General features: G+C 44.0%; 2 protein-coding genes and 1 pseudogene across 2 annotated transcripts; 2 read left to right on the top strand and 1 right to left on the bottom strand.

Moving 5' to 3' along the window:
- Positions 1–6,868: 6,868 nt before the first annotated feature.
- LOC102717450 lies at positions 6,869–9,065 on the top strand (annotated as a pseudogene).
- A 1,528-nt stretch (positions 9,066–10,593) lies between these two features.
- On the top strand, positions 10,594–12,247 carry LOC102709014 (polyol transporter 5-like). The gene is made up of 2 exons (XM_006658677.3): positions 10,594–10,711; positions 10,834–12,247. Exons 1-2 carry the CDS (start codon positions 10,594–10,596, stop codon positions 12,204–12,206), a joined length of 1,491 nt encoding a protein of 496 aa, XP_006658740.1. The 3' UTR covers positions 12,207–12,247.
- Positions 12,248–12,779: 532 nt separating this feature from the next.
- Positions 12,780–14,802, bottom strand: LOC102717170 (polyol transporter 5-like). Its single transcript, XM_006657825.3, has 2 exons — positions 14,599–14,802; positions 12,780–14,482 (listed from the first exon to the last, which is right to left on the bottom strand). Exons 1-2 carry the CDS (start codon positions 14,708–14,710, stop codon positions 13,062–13,064), a joined length of 1,533 nt encoding a protein of 510 aa, XP_006657888.2. The 5' UTR covers positions 14,711–14,802; the 3' UTR covers positions 12,780–13,061.
- Positions 14,803–22,738: the final 7,936 nt, after the last annotated feature.

Genomic DNA, 22,738 nt, shown 5'->3' with positions numbered 1-22,738 from the left:
TTTTCACTTTGGTTTATCCTTTATGCAAATAAAATATACTTTTGTTTAGAAAAAATGTACCGTATAAAGCTTATCTCCTAGTATTATATTACAACACTTGCACACACATGTTTCACGTTAACTAGATTCTACTGCCTACGCCTCTGTCCTAAAATAAGTTTACTTTTTAGTTTTTTATAAAGTAAAGTACATAGCCGGTCCTTAAATATATGCGTGGTACCACTTAGGTTCATAAACTTAGAAAATGCACGTTTAGGTTCATGAACTCGTTGTAACGTCTAAAATCATAGACCTGGATGTTACATTAAAACGAGTTTATAGACCTGTATGGTATATTAAAACAAGTCCATGAATCTGGATGGTACATTAAAACAAGTTCTTGGACCTAAATGTGTATTTTCTAAGTTTATGGACCTAAGTGGTATCGTGCCACAAGTTTAAGGACCGTCCATTTATTTTACTCATTTTTATATAATGTTTAACACCCGGTCTTATTTCAAAAAATTATGATTAATATTTGTATTGCTATTAGATGATAAAATATGAATAATAATTTACGCATGACTAATTTCTTTAAATATTTATTTTTTAAATAAGGCAAACCATCAAATGCTAGACATAAATAAAAAATAAGGACCTCTTCAGTTTGAAGGATTTTCAGAGAAAAAAATACAAGAATTGAACTGTTTTTTCTAAAATTTCTGTAAAATTCCTGTGATCCGAAGAAGCCCTAAAGTCTTTTTTTTTTTTGAAGGATCGGGTAATTGTCACTTCGAAAATGGGCCCTGTTTGTCAGTGACAACAGGCGAGATAATATGCATGGAACAAAAGCTAACACTATATATTCGATCGACTCAAGCCAGTTAGTAGCCATTTGACAAAGTGAGTTATACCTAATCCATATTTTGACATGAAGCATTTGTGAGAGTAACGACTAAGATGGTGTTCATCTTATTCGACAACATATTATTTATAGTTTATATATACTTGACGTGATGCATGATACACTTTAATCTCTTCGTGCGAGTCCTAACCAGAATCGCTTCCGCATCTTCATCACATTAGAATGCAGGAGCGGTTACCTAGACTCAACCTGGGTTCCGTTTTATCGTGAAGAAGATCGAAACCGTTCCTTTATAGTAACGTGGTTATCAGCAATAATCACGTAAAAATCATATAAATTTAAATTTAAATTCTTTTAAATTTAAAGGTAATACCCAGCGGGCTAGCTAGCTCGCACCGAAGCGCGTCACCGGCTCACCGCACCGCCCGCGCCGAGCCGGTGCAGAACTGCAGACCAGCCCACGGGGAGCGCGAGACAGGGAGCTGAGCTCGCCGCCTCGGGTTATAAGGCCGACCGGTTCCGCGCACCCCACCACATCACACACACACACACACACACGGCATTTCGCCACCTCCGCGACCCGTCCCCATCTCCCCAATTTCCTCCGCTCCTCCGTGGAATCCCTCCGCCACCCCCGTCCCTCCCTCCACCGCGTCCCGGCTCCGCGGCCACTCACCTGCGTGCGGCGCCCCCCGATCACCATGGTTAGCCTTCAAGGCGTGGCCTTTTCTTATCATCCTCTGTGCAGTCGTGGTCTGGCGTTCGTTTGTTGATTGGAGGAGCCTCTGTCGTTTGCCGTCGCTCGTAGGGTGTTCTTGCAGATCCGCGTGCGGTTCGACTTTGGGCGGCCGCTTTCAGGCGGCGCGCGGCGGAGGGCGAGTTTTTTTTTTTTTCGTGTGTGTATGTTTGTTGATACGGCGATGAGAGGGTTTATGACGTGCTTTCGGTGAACAGTGCCTGATCTGAATATTGTAATGCGTGTGATTCTCTAGCGTCCTTTTTTTTTAATCGAAGAACATTTCTTCTGGAAGAATCTGGCCTTTTTTTAAAGGATATACTGTTATGCAGCTTTTCCAGCGATTCCTGCATTGGATGCTTATGTCTGTATTCCTGCCGTAGATTTTGTGAAATGGGATCAACGAAATCATTGATTTCTGGTTCCGTACTTCCGTTCCTCTATTTTCGGGCCTTCTCAAGAAGATCCATACATGTGTGTTTGCTTGTGAATTCATATTTCTCCTATGTGTACCTAGACAGTGTTCTGGACTTCTATGATACGCTTGGCTATCTGTAGTTTAGGCCGTTCATTTCGTAAACAAATAAACAATGTTTATTTTCAATGCTATCCTTTGGCAAGATTAGAGGGTCTGGCAACAAGTTTTTCAAGTTCTGTTGCTGACTAGCAAAATGTCAGATTTAGAATAGCAGTGATCCAAGGTGCACATTCACCAATTCTGGATAAGTCTTGCATTATGTCCCTGCTTGTAACCACATGGTTCCGAATTAATCTATGAAAGAACTATAAAATCTTGCTATGAATTTGCGCGGGATAGCCATCACATTTGGTAACACATTGATTACTCTATAATGCATTTGAAATGTTGACGAATAGTGATAACTGACCCATGCAATTTGCATGTGTTGTCTAGCAAACTATGGCAGTTGTAATCTTTCATAACTTTAATTATACGGGTGCATAATTTAATGGATTGTTTTATGGTTTATGGTCTTATATTTTGATTCGAAAATGTGTAGCAAGATGTGAAAGGTAGGATTGGTACGGAATTAGGGTCAACCAAATCAAGCACCAGATAATTCACTGAGTACACCTTGGTTTTATAATTTTGATGGATTCAAATTATGATATTGAACTTTCAGACCTTCCTTACTGGTTTTATGGGCTAATGGAAAAATTGCACTTTTAACTTGCATGTTTGATAGATCAACAAGTTGTCAGAGAATTGTTTTGGTAGCAGACAGAAATTAGCTGGTGATGGCACTGTTGTGCTCTGCATCTTGATTTACATTTTTCTCTAAAAAAATAAAAGTTCCGATGTATGAAATTAGAGTAATTTTACCATCATTGAGAAGGTACCAAAAGATACCACTGTTTTCTATATAAAATTTAGTACCTCTTGAAATCTTAGGTACTAGAAGGTACCAAATTTTATATAGAAAACAGTGGTACCTCCTCAACGATGGAAAAAAAGCTTATGAAATTATTGGCACGCATAGAAAGGTAGTATGGTGAACATCTTGAACAATTATTAGCGTTGTTATACCTCAATGACTTGATACTATGTACTTCCATCATAATGGTATTTCCTTGGTACTCTGTCCAAATTCAGTGTGTTTTTGTTGCCTTTAATCGAACAAGCTGTTTTATCATGTCTTCTAATATTATCCGTTGATAATGAAACAGACTACCTCCAGGCGTCTATCAGATAGGAAAGTGGCACGATTTGAGAAGAACATCACCAAGAGGGGTTCTGTTCCTGAAACAGTCAAGAAAGGAAATGATTATCCCGTTGGACCTATTGTGCTTGGATTTTTCGTCTTCGTAGTTGTTGGTTCATGTAAGTTACATCTTCAAAATTTTGGGTCAGTGGTTGAGTCGTTTACCATCATGCATACTCTTTATAACTTAGAAGGCCTCAACGGTCTCCAAGACTAAACTGCTAAATTGTGAAAATGCTAATATTAAGAGTACTACTAGCAGTACTGGTGTATGTGGCTAGTTGTAATATAAACCATTAGCTTTGCTTTAGAATGTTGTCACTTAGAGGGAAGGTATCTATGTATTCCATGAAATTGGATTCCTGCTCTGATTAATTCGAAAATAGTCTCATGATTTTCTCCAGATGGTTGCTGCTGCTACCGCCCACGGGTGTCAGCTCTTTAATCTATTGCTAGGCAATAAGTCCTTGCGGACTTGTACACTTAAATTTATCTATGCTTCTTATTAAGACTTCGGAAAAAAATAGGAAGGTTTGATTTTACCCTACTTGTACATTTTCATGTTTCAAATGGATACAAACGACATCTCTTTGAATGAAAAATCCTGCAACTATTTCAGTCTTCATTGTAGCAATGAAAATAATTTATCCTACAACTATTTCAGTCTTCATTGTAGCAATGAGAATAATTTATTTTCTGATCATAAATTTATGAACTTTTTATAAATGTCATTTTGTTTTCGACTCTTTGTTTGTGCAGCTCTGTTTCAGATCATCAGGACAGCTCAAAACGCTGGCTACTTCTGAGAATACTTGCCTGCTTATAGTCCCGTTAACTTCAGGAACAGGGTTGATTATGCAGCCTTTTGTCACTCCAAAAGGAGAAACTTATTGCATAGCTAGTTCGGCGCTATGATGTTACCTCGTCGTTGTACTGAGTCGAGTTTAGTCTTACAGATATCAGATCAAATATACTGCTAGTCTTTGTCCGTCAGACCATTGGATGGATTCCATCTTATACCCAGTTATACTTGTGTTTAATCTGCATGTGTCTATAGACTAGTTCTGATGTACTCTGCGTTTCTGAATTCTGATCCTCGCCTGCAACCTATGGATGCATAACTCGGTGAGTCGATATTGGCCAAGGCGCTACCTCTCGGCTTCCGATATCGCTGCCTTTTCTGTTGAGCTAGGATAGGTAAAAATTAACACGTACGGATCCATCTAGCTTGTTCATATAGTAGCTACATATAAATATATTATACCGTTAAGGATACTTTTAATGTTAAACATGGTTTCTATATTTTAGTACATCGTGTCAAGAAATTATCTTTCACGATGTAACTTTTATATCTTGTTATTACATAGTCCACTCATCTCTCTCATAATCAATCTTGTTTTACGGGAAGACATTAGTTCTTAATTTAGAACTAGTTTCTTCATTTTGTCTCTCTTCAATAAAATATGTCATTTCACCAAGTTGCTTATGGGGCATAGCAATAAATACAGATAGAAACTATCTCTTGGGTCTGTATTCATTTTTGTAACATGTCATTATCAAATTGCTTATGTGACATAACAATAAATACAGATAAAAACTATTCCTTAGATCTGTATTGTGAGTGTCCTAATGGTCCATCTCTCACAATGTTTGGAGTCTATACTGCAGTTGCTGCTTTTGATAGACCCAGTACTGGAATGGGTGCTTTTCTTCTCTTCTCTCTCAACTAAATACAATCTAACGTGATAATTTTTAGAGTTTGTTTATATAATTTATTGTACCGCTCTTATGCTACAGCCATATAGGTGTGTGGATGATAAGGGCAATAGTAGTTCAATCTCAAGAAACAGGTGGTCTATTATTGATCCGAAATAGACGGCGTCGATCAATGTCTCACAAGCCCAATCACACCAAACAGTAGATGAAAGGTGAACATATATGGAGAGTCATCATTTCATTGCTTTCCTATGTGTATAAAGAATATTGGGATGAGTTTAAACAAGTGATAGGTTCAGATTTAGCTCAAAGTCCCTATATACCTATACTAAAAAGGGTGGTCTAGAAGACGAAAAAATGACGTGTGTATCTCCTATCGAGGAATGGTTAGTCTGGGTAAAATGGAAAAAAAAAAACGAAAGGTGATTGACAATAGGATTTTACTTATTTTAGAGCAAAATTTTAATCTAAAAATAAAACTTATTCCAGGACGAAAATATTATTTAGTATAGAGTGACATACTGGGTTGGTATATCTTTTGATTACAGGTGAGTATGTGACAAGATCAACGCTAGTGTAATACCGAGAAACTAGTAATCCATACTTTCTTTCGAAATACATTACAAATGTATTCATTTACAACACGCACACACATATCATGTTGCCTATCACTAAAAGATATTAATCATAAATATTATCATTTATGTTACATCTAGGTTTAAACTACCACATCCATCTTTTCGCTTTTACCTATGTTTATAAGCCAAAATTTAAATTTTTAACCTTAAATTTAAAGTTAATTTTGGGGTATTCACACCAAAGTTTATTTTGTAACATTAGCTTTTAGACCAAGAAGAATGTATTTATAAAAGTTATATTCACAAATTATTTTTTTTAATAAATATGGTGTTTGACTTTTTACGTAATAAAGCCAAACAATCACCCCCTATAATGTTACCATATGCGCACACATATCACGTCATAAGGAATCTAACCAATTGGATTATGCTAAGTTGGCGACGAACCTTAAATTTCATCCGATTTCATCGTGCAATTTGCTTTATGCCTACTTTGAAAAACATGAGAGGAAAAACACGTGAACAGGGAGAATACATGAATCGAGGTAGCACTTTCTAATTCTGTAACTGAAAACACAATAAACAGGAAAAATGGGCCCTTTGATTACACCAAAAAGTTGAACCAAAGCAAAGTTTCTGAGAAGTAAGACTATTTTGCTTGTTCTCTTTGGAATTGACCACAGAAATGCAATTCTATGAAAAATTCCTTATCCTATTCCTATGAATCAAAGGGGTCTAAAGGAAAAAAATGAATCCTCCAAAAATCATCTGTCAATCCTCCATTTCAAAGGGCTCCTAGATTACAAAGGATAGATTATATACTGATTATTTGTGTCCGGCTTATGAAAGTATGATAACTTTGTATACCAATATTACTCACATATCTTCTATTTGTCAGTGTTCTACTGATACACAATACTCCCTCTGTCTAATGATATAAGCATCTCTAATTTATTTAGCAGAATTAAGGTCGGGAAGAGAAGATCTTTTTTAGAGGATATTCGGATTTATTACCAAATGAATATTTCAAATTGAAATCTAGCTTATGAAAATCTGTATCATCCATGCTAACATCGATTATAAAATGTTATGGATATCTACTAGTAGTACTATTATTGTCCAAGCAAATCTATCTTTGACTGACGTTCAAGCCAAGCACTTGCTCCCGAGTAAATAGGTTAGCTGTTACTGCTAATTAACTACCTGTAGAGGGTTTCAGTTTTCGGGAGAGTTTGTTACGTCGTCTTTCAAGAGGATTGAGGAAGCTCCCAATCAAACTGTGCTATTTCAACGAGAAAAAGGGAAGCCTTGGAACGATTCTAAAGGTGGATCAGTCTGAAGAGAAGAGATTTTACCTTGCAAAAAATCAAGGCACTGGGAAGATCGTTGTGCGAAAGACCGGTACAATTCAGACTTCTGAACCATCTTCCTCTTTGAGATAATCGTTCGTGCTCTTACGATTTACTGATCCAAACAAATCAATGCATTTCTCTGTTTCATCAGAATTGTTTTTATCAGATTTGCGAGAATTTTATCAGCGTTCACCTCTTGAAAATTTTATCAGACGGCCGGAGTTTCTGCCGGAGATGGGGCGCCCTCTGAACAAGTACACTCTTGTCAGCGCCGTGCTCTTGACAGCGACGCCTTTCTTGCTGGGATACGGTAAGTACCATCGCGCCCCGCCCAGATGCATCTGTACGTCCATCGGAGCACGCCATGATCTTGCAAGCACGTTGGTGATGCAGACCTTGTCATGGTGTGCGGCTCTGCCGTGCTGTCGGAGGCTCCCGACGTGAAGCTCCTGGCGTGCATTGCCGTCGCCTCCTGCCTGCTCGGCGCTGTCGCCGCCGTGGGAGCCCAGTGTCTCGCCGGCGACCGCTACACCGTGCTCCTGTCTGCCGCGGCGCTCTGCGCGGGGGCGCTCTCACGGGGGATCGCCACCAGCTTTGTGGGGTTCGCCGCCGGCATGTTCGTCAACGGAGTCGGCATGGGCCTGGCGCTCATGGCCGTCCCGGCCTACGCCGGCGATCTCAGCCCATCCTCGCTGAGCGGCGGCCTCACCTCGCACCCCGAAGGCTTCGTGTACCTCGGCTGCATCGCCGGGGCTCTCTGCTACTCCAAGAGATTCTTGAACCTCCCGGTGCACGTCGCCTGGAGGGTGACTGTAGCCTCCGGCATGGCCATTCCGGCGCTGCTCGGCTTCGCCGTCGTCCTCATGCCGGAGTCGCCACGGTGGCTCTTGGCCACCGATCACGTGAACAAGGCCCGGCGCGTGCTCTCCAGGACTTCCGTGACGCTGGAGGAGGCCGAGTTCCGTCTGCTCGAAATAAAAATGGAGCTCGGAAGAACACCGCACGACAGCTGCGGCGAGACGGTGGCAACGCCGGCGAGGCAAAGCCGGTGGAGGGACGAGTGCGGGCTATGGCTGGAGCTGCTGGCGAGGCCGACGGAGCCTCTCCGCCACGCCGTCGTCAGCGCGCTGGTCGCCAAGGTGTTCCAGCAGGCGTCCGGCATCAGGTCCATGTTCCAGTACGTGGAGCGCGCGTTCCGCGCCGTCGGCGTCTCGTCCACCGCGCAGACGACGAGGGCGCTCGTGGCGTTCGCGCTCGTCGTGGCCGCCTCCTTCTCCATGTCCCTGGTGCTGGTCGAGCTCGGCTGGCTGGTGGTGAGAGCGCTCGCCGCCGTCGCGGGGGGCCACCTGAGGTGGCGCGCGCCGTCGCACCGCCACCCGTCGTCTCACGCGCACCGAGGTGGCGGCGCGGCGGTGTCGTCGACGAAACGGCGGCGGGAGCAGACGAAGCGGGCGAGGAGCCAGTCGGCGACCATGCTGGTGTCGCTGACAGCGCTGGTGTGGGTCACGCTTGGCCCCGTGCGGTGGGCGGACGCGTCGTCCCGCACGGCTGCCCGCGGTGGCTGTGGACGGCGGCGGCCGACGTGAACCGGGCCGTCAGCGCCGCGATCTTCTCGAGCTTCGTGTGGGCCTACGAGGTCACCGCCGTGCACGTCAACTTGCTCGTGTGCCCCGCGTTCCTCGTGCTCGCGTGGTTCTCCTTGTATGCCTGCATCCGCGGCGTCAAGGAGAGATGAGAATTACTTTGCCCGGTGATCACACTTAATTGTTTTGGAGAGAAATGAGTGGAAATAGCTAAAACATCCTCATCAACAGCTTACCCATCATGTCCGAAGCGGAGAGATATTTTAGTATAAATTTTGATATCTATTTTTGTATCTTAATATACTAAATTTTTATACTGAAAAATATAATATCTCGATATACTTCGTAAAGATGTTTAAAAATCCGCTGTAGCGAAGACCGACAAATATTAGCACAAGTAGCTTAGTCAGAGATAAGTAATTAGGAGTTCCTCCGAGTCCTAAAAACAAGAAGACCATATTGCCAATTAGGAGTTCCTCGGTGCTCACGCGAGTGTGAATTTGTATTTATCGTCCTTGAGATAAACAGAGATTATTTTACATGGTCATCTAAATAGAGAATCTGCTTGGATGAGCTTGGATGAGCCGTTGGGAATGACTCGTTTTGTCATCTGACGGCATCGGTATCCAGTATTGGAAAAAGTCCTCTGCTTCTCCAGAGCACTGCCGGCGGCCGAAACACGGGTGAGGGTGGCCGACGTGACCGGAACATGAGAGGGGAGGGGGGGGGGGGGCACCGGCAGCCGGCGCGGCGGTTGTGCCGATGAGCTTGTTGTGGTGTGCCGCGTGATCACTGTAAGCTAAGGCTGGTGTGCAAGAGGTGGTTTCGGCCGCTCGCCGACAACTACTTCTACGCCCTCCGCCGGTGGCTCGGGCGGGCCGAGCAGTGGGTGGGCATCGTCAAGTGCGACGGCGGCAAGCTCGGGCAGGCGGCTGCCTACGCGGCGGTGGCGTGCAGCGGCGGGCGAGCGCGAGCGGCAGCCGACGCCGCGGTGGCACCAATGAGCTTGTTGTTGCAGTAGAGGAGGGGTGAGAGAGGAGAGAGAAGGAGAGAGAAAATAAAAAAATCTGATATATGGAATCACTGGCTGCCACACCACTAAAATTGGTCAAAAATGAGTCAATACTACTGAGGCTTTTTTAAACAGATTTCGTGAGTCTAAGAAAATACATTTTTATATTATGATTAAAGGATGAAAAACAAACTTGCATCTAGTGGACTTTTTCCTTCAGTATTCCAGTTAATTTCGGTGGATTTAAGGCCGTATTTTTCACTTTTTACACCCGTGGGCTGACTATTCCAGGTGGGCTTGGAACGTTGGGATTCCAGGTGTGCTGACTTTTGGCCCAACTGTCTATCAAACATAAGAAAAAAAAACTGCTTTTTGTGTAAACAGAGCAAAGGTGCTTGTTGTATTGATCAACGTTCTATGGAGATAGGATAGTGACGATCTGACCTCGACGTTCCTAGGAGATAGGATAATCTGAGCTCATTTAGTTGGTTAATCTAGGTTTTAAAATGACTGGAATCCATAAGTCAAAGAAGATGACGAATTTTGAAGTTGCTTGCACGCTGACGCTTACAAATTTAAATGTGCAGTTTCGTCTCCTAATGTATTTTAGGCTCTGTTTAGTTTCCAAATTTTTTCACGTTTACCTGTCACATCAAATCTTTGGACACATGTATATAACATTAAATACAATTAAAATAACTAACTGTACAGTTTAGAAAAAAATTGCGAGACCGAACTTTTTGAGCCTAATTATTACATGATTAGTCATAACTGCTACCGTAACACACATGCGTTAATGACGGATTAATTTGGCTTAAAAATTTTGTCTCGTGGTTTCCTGACACCTTGTGTAATTAGATTTTCAATTAATTGCCGAATAGCCTTCCGACGTCCGATCGAACATTCGATATGGCATTAACCTAAAAATTTCGGCAAACTAAACCAGCCTTTACGGCGCTTAGCTCAGCCAACATTTCAATCACTTGTTCGATCAGATTAATAACGGTAGCTCTTCCAGAAAAGCTGCACTAATAACTAGTAACTACCACGAATGGCATTGGTATCCACCGAGCTCCCAGCCATGTCCGTGGAGCCCAAGAAGAAGAACGTCAAGTATGCATTCACCTGCACCATCCTTGCATCCATGGCCTCCATCGTCCTCGGCTATGGTACTCGTATATTCGTATTCGCATCCTTCGCTTTTCAGATGTGTTGTCTGTTTTTTTTTTTTCAGAAGTGCTGTGCACTGTCAGAGTGCACTGACTGTTCAAGTTCGCGCCAAATTTTGCAGACATTGGGGTGATGAGCGGCGCGTCGCTGTACATCAAGAAAGACCTGAAGATCTCGGACGTGCAGGTGGAGATCCTGATGGGCATCCTGAACATCTACTCGCTCGCCGGCTCCTTCGCCGCCGGGAGGACGGCCGACTGGATCGGCCGGCGGTTCACCGTCGTCTTCGCGGCCAGCTTCTTCTTCGCGGGCGCGCTGCTCATGTGCTTCGCCGGCGACTACGCCACGCTCATGGCCGGCCGCTTCGTGGCGGGCATCGGCGTCGGGTACGCGCTCATGATCGCGCCCGTGTACACTGCCGAGATCTCGCCGGCGACGTCACGTGGCTTCCTCACCACGTTCCCGGAGGTCTCCATCAACCTCGGAATTCTCCTCGGCTATGTCTCCAACTACGCCTTCGCCCGCCTGCCGCTCTACCTCGGGTGGCGCGTCATGCTCGGCGTTGGCGCGGCGCCGTCCGTCCTTCTCGCGCTCATGGTGTTCGGCATGCCGGAGTCGCCACGGTGGCTTCTCATGAAGGGCCGTCTCGCCGACGCCAAGTCTGTACTGGAGAAGATCGCTGACACGCCCCAGGAGGCGTCGGAGCGCCTCGCTGACATCAAGGCGGCGGCTGGCGTCCCAAACGACCTCGACGGCGACGTGGTAACCATGCCCAAGAAGAGAGGCAGCGAGGAGCTGCGGGTCTGGAGGGAGCTCGTCGTGTCCCCTACCCCGGCCATTCGGCGGATCCTGCTCGCCGCAGACGGCCTCCACTTCTTCCAGCAGGCGTCGGGCGTCGACTCCGTCGTGCTCTACAGCCCGCGCGTGTTCAAGAGCGCTGGCATCACCGGCGACGACCAACTCCTGGGCACCACCTGCGCCGTCGGCGTCGCCAAGACGCTCTTCGTCTTGGTCGCCGCGTTCCTGCTCGACCGCGTCGGCCTCGCGACGGGGCTCGCCGCCGTGGGCCGGAGCCCGGACGCCGAGGTCCCGTGGGCCGTCAGCCTCTGCGTCGCTTCCCTCCTGGCCTACGCGGCCTTCTTCTCCGTCGGGCTCGGGCCCATGACCGGCGTGTACACCTCGGAGATCTTCCCGCTGCGGGTGCGCGCGCTGGGCTTCGCCGTCGGCGTGGCGTGCAACCGCGTCACCAGCGGCGTCATCTCCATGACCTTCCTGTCGCTCTCCGACGCCGTCACCATCGGCGGTAGCTTCTTCCTCTACGCCGCCGTCTCGGCGCTCGCGTGGGTGTTCTTCTTCACTCACCTCCCGGAGACGCGCGGCCAGACGCTGGAGGAGATGGGCAAGGTGTTCGGCACGAACGACACGGCCATGGAAGCAGGGGACGCCTCCGCCGAGCCCGGCTACAGCGAAGGACTCTTGTTAACTTCTGCATGAAACAAATCAAAGATGTAATTATCATTATTGTGCATTCTTAAATCTGCAACTTCTCTTTGATACAAATCAAATATAAATTATCATTATGCATTCTTAATTTTGCAGCATCAGACGGTGAGAGCGATAATAATAAACTTCGAATCAGGCTGTTGGCTGCTTGCGTGATCACAAGATTCCGGTCCCGTGATTGAGTCGAACAACTTATTATTTTAAAACTTCATAATTTCTCCGTGGCAACCAGCCATGCGTGCCACCATTTTAAAAGGGAGAAATAGTTTTTTTTTTCTCCACACTTTTCCGTCTCTTGCTTGACTCAATCGGGAGAACCCTCAAACCACCGCCAATTTTCTAACCTCACGCTTGACCCCTTGCAGCGATCGAGGACTAACTGGCTAAGGTTGTTGGTTACTGCAACAATACTTCTTAATTAACACTTGAAATTTAAAAACACTTCTTACAAGAACAACGTGGCTGACAGTATACCGCTTCTAGTAGCTAGCTACACACACTTAGCCTCAGCTTGCAATATGGGAGTATACTGGTATTCATCGCATTGATCACTAATAGTACGGCTTTTACGGACAAAGCAATTAAAGAGCAAAGTAAAATCCATGTGCTTGGAGATGATTTAAGACGTCTTCAAAGTCTCGAGCTGGGGAGCTCAGCTCAGCTTCCAGTGTGTCGCCGGCCGGCCGTCGCTCTCCAGCATCGCCGGATCAGCGAATCTTCGCACGTTGCTACCTATTGCACGGTGGCAGCTAGCTTAGCTAGCTAGCTATGGCGAAATACAGTTATACAGCACACGTTTTTGCGAGAAACCCCTTAGGGTTTGGTAGTTTTGGGGGTTAGTTTGGGTCAGTTCGTGGCGGCCATTTCCACTTTCTGCTTCTCCTTCGCGGTGTCGTCTGCTTCTGGGCGCGCGTCCGTGGCGCCGAACAGCTTGCTCATCTCCTCCAGCGTCCGGCCACGGGTCTCCGGGAGGTAGGTGTAGAAGAACACCCATGCGAGAGCGGCGATGCCGGCGTAGAGGAAGAAGCTGCCGCCGATGGTGATGGCATTGGAGAGCGACAGGAAGGTCATGGAGATGACGCCGCTGGTCACGCGGTTGGAGGCGACGCCGAGCGCGCAGCCCAGCGCGCGCACCTGGAGCGGGAAGATCTCGGAGCTGTACACCCACGTGATGGGCCCGAGGCCGATGGAGAAGAAGGCGACGTAGGCCAGGGTGGAGGCGATGCTCAGGCCGATGGCCCATGGGATCTTGGCGTCGGGGTGCTGCCCGACGACGGTGAGCCCCGCGCCGAGGCCGATGAGGGAGAGGATCATGCCGCCCGTGCTGCTCAGCAGCAGCGGGCGCCGCCCGATGCGGTCGAGGAAGAAGGTCGCCACTAGGATGAAGAGCGTCTTGGTGACACCCACCGCGCAGGTGGTGCCGAGGAGCTGGTTGTCGTCGGTGATGCCGGCGCTCTTGAACACGCGCGGGCTGTAGAGCACGACGGCGTCGATGCCCGACGCCTGCTGGAAGAAGTGGATGCCGAGACCGGACAGCAGGATGCGCCGCATGGCCGGTGTCGGGGACAGGATGAGCTCCTTCCACACCCGCATCTCCTCGCCGCTCCCTCTCTTGGGAACGGTCACCACGTCGCCGTCGAGCTCCTCGGGGATGCCAGCGGCAGCCTTGATGTCCGCGAGGCGGTCCGCGGCCTCCTCTGGCGTGTCGGACGTCTTCTCCAGCACGACCTTGGCGTCGGCGAGGCGCCCCTTCATGACGAGCCACCGCGGCGACTCCGGCATGCCGAGCACCATGAGCGCGAGCAGCACGGACGGCGCCGCGCCGATGCCGAGCATGACGCGCCACCCAAGGCGCAGCGGCAGGCGGGAGAAGGCGTAGTTCGAGACGTACCCCAGAAGGATGCCGAAGTTGATGAACACCTCCGGGAACGACGTCAGGAAGCCACGGGCCGACGCCGGTGACACCTCGGCGGTGTACACCGGCGCGATCATGAGCGCGTACCCGACGCCGATGCCAGCCACGAAGCGGCCGAACATGAGCATGCCGAAGTTGACGGAGAACCCCATCAGTAGAGCCCCCGCGAAGAAGATGACGGCGGCGAACACGATGGTGTACCGCCGGCCGATCCAGTCCGACGTCCGGCCCGCGGCGAAGGAGCCGATGAGCGAGTAGAGGTTCAGTATGCCCATCAGGACCTCCACCTTGCCGTCCGAGAGCTTCAAGTCCTTCTTGATGTACAGCGACGCGCCACTCATCACACCAATATCTGCAAAGCCACACGCGTCGGCGACATGAGCACCCATGCAGAGCTTGGAGAGATCGAAGCAGCCGCCTGCTGCCTGCTGCGCGGGAAGTGAATGTGTGTTTTAACCTTTAACTTACCATAGCCGAGCAGGATGGAGGTCATGGAGGAGAGAATTGCGCAGGCGAAGGCGAACTTGAAGTTGCCCTTCTTCTTCGGCGCGACGGCCTCCGGCAGCGCGGCGGAAGCCATCTCCGGTGGGTGCGGAGGAGGAGGAGGAGGAGCCTGGTCTGGGCCCTTGTCCTCTAGTGGCGGTCGAGAGCGAGCTCGTCCTCGTCTGTCTGTGTGGCAGAGGAGGCAGTGGAACCGGCGAGCATATATAGACGCGCGTGGCGTGGGTGCTGCAGGTTCGGGTCACCTCCGGCTCCGGCCCGAATCACCATGTGGGCCCAGCTTGACAGCCTCTGTTAAGGTGGGCCCGGATGTAGGCGGCTCCCGCTGTTGCATGGTCACCACTCACCCGGTGGTGTTGCTACTTTGCTTAGCCACCTCCTGTCTTAGAAAATACGGAGTACTGTGATTGATTAGGCCAAGACAAACCGAGGCCTGGTTAAAGACAGTTGGAACGGTGAATGCAAAAGTAATTTTTTAAGCTATTATCATTTTTTTTGGAAAGTGAGAGATGATCCACGTTCCTATGCACTTTTTGATGAAATTTACTAGTCTACTGTCAAATGCAAAGTTATCATTTTCTTACTCTAAACAGGGCCCAAGGCTGTTCTATTCTAGCCATCTTATTATCAGTTTTTTTCCTCGGTTTTTAGACGTTGTTTCCTAAACTGCTGAACTACACACTTCTAAAAAATTATGTATGAAAATTTAATATCTTTTATCTTTCTAAAGTAGTTAACTCAGTTTATATCACTAAATAGTTATAAGATAATTAGAAAATCCTTCGTCTTTCATCACTTGTGTTAGGAAGTCCAAGTACCACTGATTGCTGAATATAATGGCCAATTGGATCACACGTCGCTGGACCCAATTTATTTTTTCAGAGTAGGTGGATGAGATTATCTGCTGCTTCGGGCGCCGAGATGGCTGAAAATGGGACAACGGCCCTTTTTGACAAGCTGAATTTGGTAATGCAGTAACCATAAACAAATCAGTAAAGCTATATCATTGTTTGATATATTTGATCACCTTTTTTTCGTAAAGTACATTGTTTTGGGATTAGCATCCAAGAAGAGAGGAAAAGGTCTCCCCCAAAAAGTGCACACAGAGCAAAGACTTTATATGCCAACGCGTGGATTAACATAAAGCTGGATCTTATCCTTCACTATGACACTATTATCTCACTGTATTAACCATCGCGTGTGTTGTTACTATACTAATGCATGTCATATGTCTGATTATAAATTTATAATGTGCGCTAGTCCTATCTTGGTCTCTGCAGCTGAATTTCTTACTGCACACAGCTACAGTCCCTGCATGCATCGCTGGCTTCTCATGTCGGCCATGCGCTGGATAGTTTAGTGAAGTGATTAATTGCAACTTGCAAGTACGTTCACATGTCAGATGCCCATTTGAGAAGCAACGCCTGATAATTTAAAACCTTGGACGGGTCACCGCTGAAATTTGACCTACTATTTCTAAAAATTAAACTGGGACTCTCTACCTGCTGATGAAAATGGTGCCCAGGCAGTGAAATGCAAGTAGGAAAGCAGATGGGACTGTGGGTATGAAGAGGTTAATTTTGTAATAATCAACATAGAATTAATAACTCTGCTACACAGAAGGGAATTAACAGAGATCGAGTAATGTTCTCTTTTGAGGGTTTGATTAGAACGCTTTGAATTTGCTAGGATGAAAAATACAGAGTTGTTATCATGTTTGGAGTACTACCTCTGCTTACTTTTACATTTTTCTTCAGATAATGGATTACAAACTTAGGAGTAATTGTTTGTCTTTTTCTGAAAAAAAATCAAATAACATATCTGTAAATTAAAAATAATTTATGATGAAAAATTTATATATATGTATTCTTAGCGATCTAAAAGCTAAGACTATAAAATAAATTTTGGTGAAAAAATCCTTAAATTACTTTAAATTTAAGATTAAAAATTTAAATTCTTGCTTATAGGTATAAGCGAAAGAGAATAGATAGGGGTGCTGGCCTCTGCGACTATGAGCGACGCACACAGCCACAATAATACAACGAGTATTTAGACCCAACCTTAAACAGTTATATAATAGACACACCATAGAAAACACAAAGACTCCAACAAAACTTAATGGTCTCAAACATCATGAATCTACCCCAAACACATTAAGAGAGACGGATACTGCTCCAATTTCAACCAACAGTAGAGAATATGTCCATAACCCGTACTTATAGGACTTTGCATACGTTCTTCACATTGATAACATCATCTTCCTTAAGTAACATGGACCACCGGCAAATTGCTTCTGATTTTTAGGCTATGTTCAGTTTGCAAAACTATTTTGCAAAAACATCACATCGACACATACAGATACACATTTGAAGTATTAAACATAGTCTAATTGCAAAATAAATTTCAGATTCCGCCTGAAAACTGCGAGACGGATCTTTTGAGTCTAATTAATCCGTCATTAGTACATAATGGTTACTGTAGCACTTATAATTAATCATATATTAATTAGGCTCAAAAAATTCATCTCACTATTTCCCATATAACTGTGTAATTAGTTTTAATATTCATATATATTTAGTGTTTCATTTATGTATCCAAAGATTGTTTTTGGAACTATAAACAAGGTCTTATTTGTTTTCTGTAGCTCCGTCATATATGGACTGCATAATTGAAGCGTGATGAAAACTACAGTTATCTTGCGGAGATTTTTCTATTATATATCTTTGAATGATTAAGGAATCTTTGAAAATGGGTGTTAAATAGTTGTCCTATGAGCCACTCAGCCAGCGTTGGGTCAACTGAACTGAGCAGCATTTTTCAATACGGAAACCCGCTGAATTTATTAACCTTGATGCTACTATCCGACTATTTTAGGACTTCAGAGAGCATGATTTCTTAGATAATCAGCTCAACACCTGGAATTGGCTTGCCATTCTTTTCGAAATTATAATCAACTTGGCATATCTGGCAGGCATGATGATAGGGTAATGATCTGATGACCCGTTACACACCTAACAAACAGTACAGTGAATTTCGTTTGTACCAGTAGGCTCATCAAAACTATTACCTGCTCTCGAGGACATAATATAAATACTAATCAAACCCCCACTTTTAATTATTGAATTCGAAACAATTTAAAGTACAGCTGGAGTCGTGTCGTATGAATATACAATCAAACAGATCAGCTCTGCTAAATCTCGTTTCAGTGGCGGTCAATGGCCGCAGCTATCGCTTACTACACGTGTAAATACAATCTGAAGACTCTTAATCACTTGTCAGTTCGTAAGTTCATTTTTCTCCTACACCAACCGGAGAAGGAAAGGCAGAATTCTTCGAAACTTTAATGACTCAGAGCGCAGTAAATTAATTGCTCTGTTGATGGATCGACTACTCACATCGTCAGATTCGTCAAACTTCGAACGCAGCCCTAGAGCAGAGGTAACGATCGGTCGTTCCTCCCCTGCCGTACGCGCACGCCACCGGCAGTCTCTCACTCTCTATGTCAGCTATCCAACCATTTTTATCGGTATCATCTTTTTCATATTTATTTATTTTATAAGTCAAATTTTAAATTTTAACATTAAATGTGAGATTAATTTTGATGTTCTTTTATCATATTTTATTTTTTAGCATTAGTTTTTATATCGCTAAAAAGTATATAGAAATTTTATTCACAAGTTATTTTTCGTTTGCATATATACCGTTTAGCTTTTTAAGAAAAAAAATCAAACAATCGCACTGTATGCGATAACTAATTAAAGTACACGAAATTTCAAGGGGAACGATCGTCGTTTCATTTGTGCGCGTCGTGGAAATCGACTGCATGCTGCCGATGGCCAAGAACACGCTGTCGCTGCAGCAGTGGTCCAGAATGCTACCGGTGAGAGGCCGAGAGCCGAGCCGGATCAGCCGAGCTGACAGCAACAAGCGGGCAGGAGCTAGCCAAATGCGTGCAGAGGATGGCGTCCTTGGCGGCATGGCTGCAGCTGCCGGTTGCCGTTGTCACGCGCGAAGACTTTGCCCTCCATGCCGATCGAGTTGCACGGAGTTGGCCCAAAAAAACGTCGCCGTCTCGCCGTCGCGCGGCCCCGGTTCCATGGCCGCCGCTGCTCCAGCGATCAGCGATCGTCTGGCTCTCGGTGCGCGCAGGCGGGCACACGTCGCCGTCTGCCCAGCAAGAGGGGCATTGATTGCTCGCGTTTTTTTTTCCGCTCGTTTTTTTAATTTTTGCTCTGCGAGGGCTTAGCTTTGACCAGCCGACCCGTTTTTCCTACGCGCAGACCGGCCGGCCGGCGTCCCGCACGTCTCCTTTTCCTCCGCCGACTGCCGGACGCGTCCGCCGCTGCAACGGCGTGCATACATACATACATACACGGCGATAGCTGATACAACATGACGTACGTCGGAGGAGGACTCGGTTGACGATGAAGCGAAAGCCAAGAAATCTCTCCCTAATCCCTATCGCGGCTGATCGGCGAATCAACAGGGTGACACTGATGTTTTTCAAATGAAAAATAATTCATAAATAAAAATTATATATATATTTTTAATGATTAAAACTAAAACGAAAAAAACTATAAAAGAATCTTAAATCTATTTTTAAAATTTAAAATATAAATTTAATTTATAAATATAAACAACAAAAAAAAGATAGGGATGAAAACCAGCAGCTCACTGCTGCCGTGCTCTGACTTGTGACTAGAGATTCAACGGGGAGGGGTCGTCGGGCCGTCGACATGCGCGCAGATTCAATGGAAATGAGAGTGGCTGACAAGTCTACGCATGGGCTGTCTGTGCAAGGACTGCATTTCACATCTGACTTCCAGAGCAGATTGCAAGTTTGCAACAGTAGTAGCCATGCATACGCCCACACCGAAATATTGGTACAGTACTATATACTAGTATATCTGTACAAGAACATGTCCTCCATTACGCGGCAGATACCGTAGTGCGTGCATACTGCGACGATACTGTCGACAAGCGACAAATACCTGCTTTCCCTTGCTTCCTTCGTGCCGGGTATTTTTAATGACGTGGCAACATAGGGTGTCATTCTCAGCAGAAGTTTTATGGACAATAAATAGGGTGTCACGTAGGTATTTTTAATGATGTGGCAACGTATTAATGAAGAGAGAGATGAAATGAGTTTTATGGGGATAAAACTTCTATGCACTGTTACCTAGACAACTTGTGTCTAGCATGTAATCTAGGAAACAATAATAGATAAAACTATGTATTGAGAGAGGTGTGTTTCATCCTAATTTTAAACTTTTTAGATGACATGTCACTTTAGGTAATCGTGTTCATGAAACTTGCATTAAGAATGACCTTATAAAGTATACTCTTTGTGTCTCTAAAAAATGCAATTCCTACCTTCTCAAGAAAGAGCTAAGGAGTTAGCTAAATTCCTAAAATATCCATCACTAATAGCAAAATAATTTGGTGGGTGGGTAGGTGAGGAGTATCAGAGAGATAAAATTTCTCGATTTACGAATCATGGGTAGATAAGATAAAGAAGTTGATTTATTTAGGATAAATTTAAAAATTTACAAATTGATTTATCTTGGAACAGAGGGAATAACAATGCTATCTGTGTAGCACTAGGCGTTGTACGAAAGAAGCCGTTGAACTGCTCTCTCTCGACCGGCTTTTCTGATGTGTGCATTACATCGGCTACACAGAATCAAATAGGTTCCATGTTACTTTCATGTGCAAATTAATTCGTCCGTAGTTTGATTGAGCAAATCCAAAACTTGCTTCTTTTTCTTTCATACAAAAACGTCGTTTTCAAGCACTACAGGGTCTAGCTAGAGTCAAGAAGTCAACCCAAAAGGGCTACTGTTACGTGTAATAGGAGCTGCGAATTGTGATGGATTGAAGCATGGCCAGGCACTCAACAATTGGATGAAATGGAGAGATTTTTCCAGGCCGCAAAAAGTAAACACCCATTTTAATTTCTCTGGCTTATTTGGAGCCCAGGTATCCAATGAAAAAAAAACTCTTTTGTGTGTGTGTATGCATGCCATCAGTGCCGGGTAGATTCTGATGCATGACTCAGCTCACAACCGTGACAATGAATCGCCAGTTCTCTGCATGTTATTAATACAGTCCTTTTCATCCTCTTTCGCTCTCTCTCTCTCTATACATGATTCTCTCTAAGTGAGCTATCTGAAAATTAAGAAGAATACGGAACTCGAGCCAATCCAACAGTGACACCATGTCGATCTGGCTTGCGTAAGTGTAGTGGCACTAGCCAGTAGTCAAGATATACCGTGGAAAAACGAAGCCATATCTGGGTCCTTGAAAGAAACCAGCCAGGGCTAACCACCCACTGTCACTGTGCTTAAATGACTAGTGACGACAACGGGTTCAGGCCAAAAAAGTTGCTCCAAGAATCAGAATTGAGCTATCAAGCTACCACGTCTGTCCTAAAATATAAATATTTCTATTCAAAATTTATTAAGTATTTTTATACTGATTTCTACGTTTCAACTATTTCAATGTTTCTTCATATGCTCAAAAAAAATCTAATCAATTGAAAATTTAAAAAATAAATACCTAAAGTGACTAAAATAAAATATTTTAATATATACTAAACTAGCATATTGACCCGCGCAGACTGCGCGGCTAACTTCGCTATGAAATTTCTTATATAATATCAAATATATTTTTATATTATATTGTAAAACATAAATATTAAAATGTCAATGTAGTTTTAAACTCGGACCTAATTTAGATCAAACTTTTACATTTGAAACTCCACTTCCTTTTATATTATCTTAATAATATAATAGATCTAAGAATAATACTACAACCGATTAAAAAATCCGACTTTCTCTTTCCTTATCCAATTTCAAAAAAGATATTATCTTTTTTATCTCTTATTTTGCTATAAATCACAATTTTCTTCCTTTTCTTCTCCGATCCAAAAAAATCATTATCTTTTCTTTTTTATTCCAAAAAATCACGTTATTTTTCTCCAAAAAAAACTCCTTATCCGATCAAAAAACCATTATCTTTTCTTTTTCTTCTCTTATTTTCTTTCTATTAATATGAAATTTTCTAGCACGTAAGAGTAAACATAGTGACTCTAAACCTGATCTTTTATTTTATCTTTCATAAAAACACATAGATGAGACGTCACGTGTAAATAAACCTGATCTATCCGATCAAATTGACATACCCATGCAAATATTCTGATCTTCTTTTCTTTTTTTTTCTGATTGATATTTTTTCTCTCTCTTATTTTTCTTTGATTAATCTTGGATTTTTTAGCTCATGAGGACGTGGATGCTCTTTTTTATATTACTTTATATATATTGTTGAGCTAGCATTGTTATAAATTTTATCTATAAAGAGTCATTTATTTTGATAATAATTACTTTGAAATTGTCAATTCGAATATTAATTTTTTAGTTATATTTTTACATGAAACCCTATTTTACTTGTGCATTAACTCTTTTATGCATAATATTTAAGTTGTAATTCAAATTTTATATACTTCTAAATTGTATTTGTATTTTGACACATTCTCTTATTTTTTTCCCTATTTTTAACCAAAATTTTAGATCTTTCTAAATTGTATTTATAGATAGACTCTTCCGTTAATATCAATTATTTTCAATATTTTAATTCAAGATTTGGATTTTTCCAAACTTTATTATACATAGACTTTTTTAGTATTTTTCCTTATTTTTAATCGACCTGTCAAATTTAAAAATATATTTTCTTTTTTCTCTTATTTTCCTTTGATTTTCCTTGTCTGATTAAAAGTCCGTTATTTTCTCCTTTTTCAGTCCGATTGCTATTAACGTGAATATTATTTCCTGGAGTTTCTATCTTCACCAAGTCCGATCCAATTAATGTGGCGTTTGCTGTGGCTGCAAGTGTGCTCCACCTCCGAGAGCCCACTTAACGATCTCATCGCACGCACCTAAGGTCGGAGAGTCGATCATGATTTTCTTTGATTCTTTTCTAATTATTTTAATCAATTTCCTTTCTATTTGTCTTATTTTTCTTGATTAATGTGACATTTTCTAGCTCGTGAGAGTGAACGTGAAGACTTCTTTTCCTATTACTTTATTAGTCTAGAAATATTTATATTTTA

This window comes from Oryza brachyantha, chromosome 7 (genome assembly GCF_000231095.2).
Source record: "Oryza brachyantha chromosome 7, ObraRS2, whole genome shotgun sequence".
Taxonomy (NCBI): domain Eukaryota; kingdom Viridiplantae; phylum Streptophyta; class Magnoliopsida; order Poales; family Poaceae; genus Oryza; species Oryza brachyantha.
The sequence above is the reverse complement of the archived record's forward strand: the minus strand, read 5'-3'. Positions and strand labels throughout refer to the sequence as shown.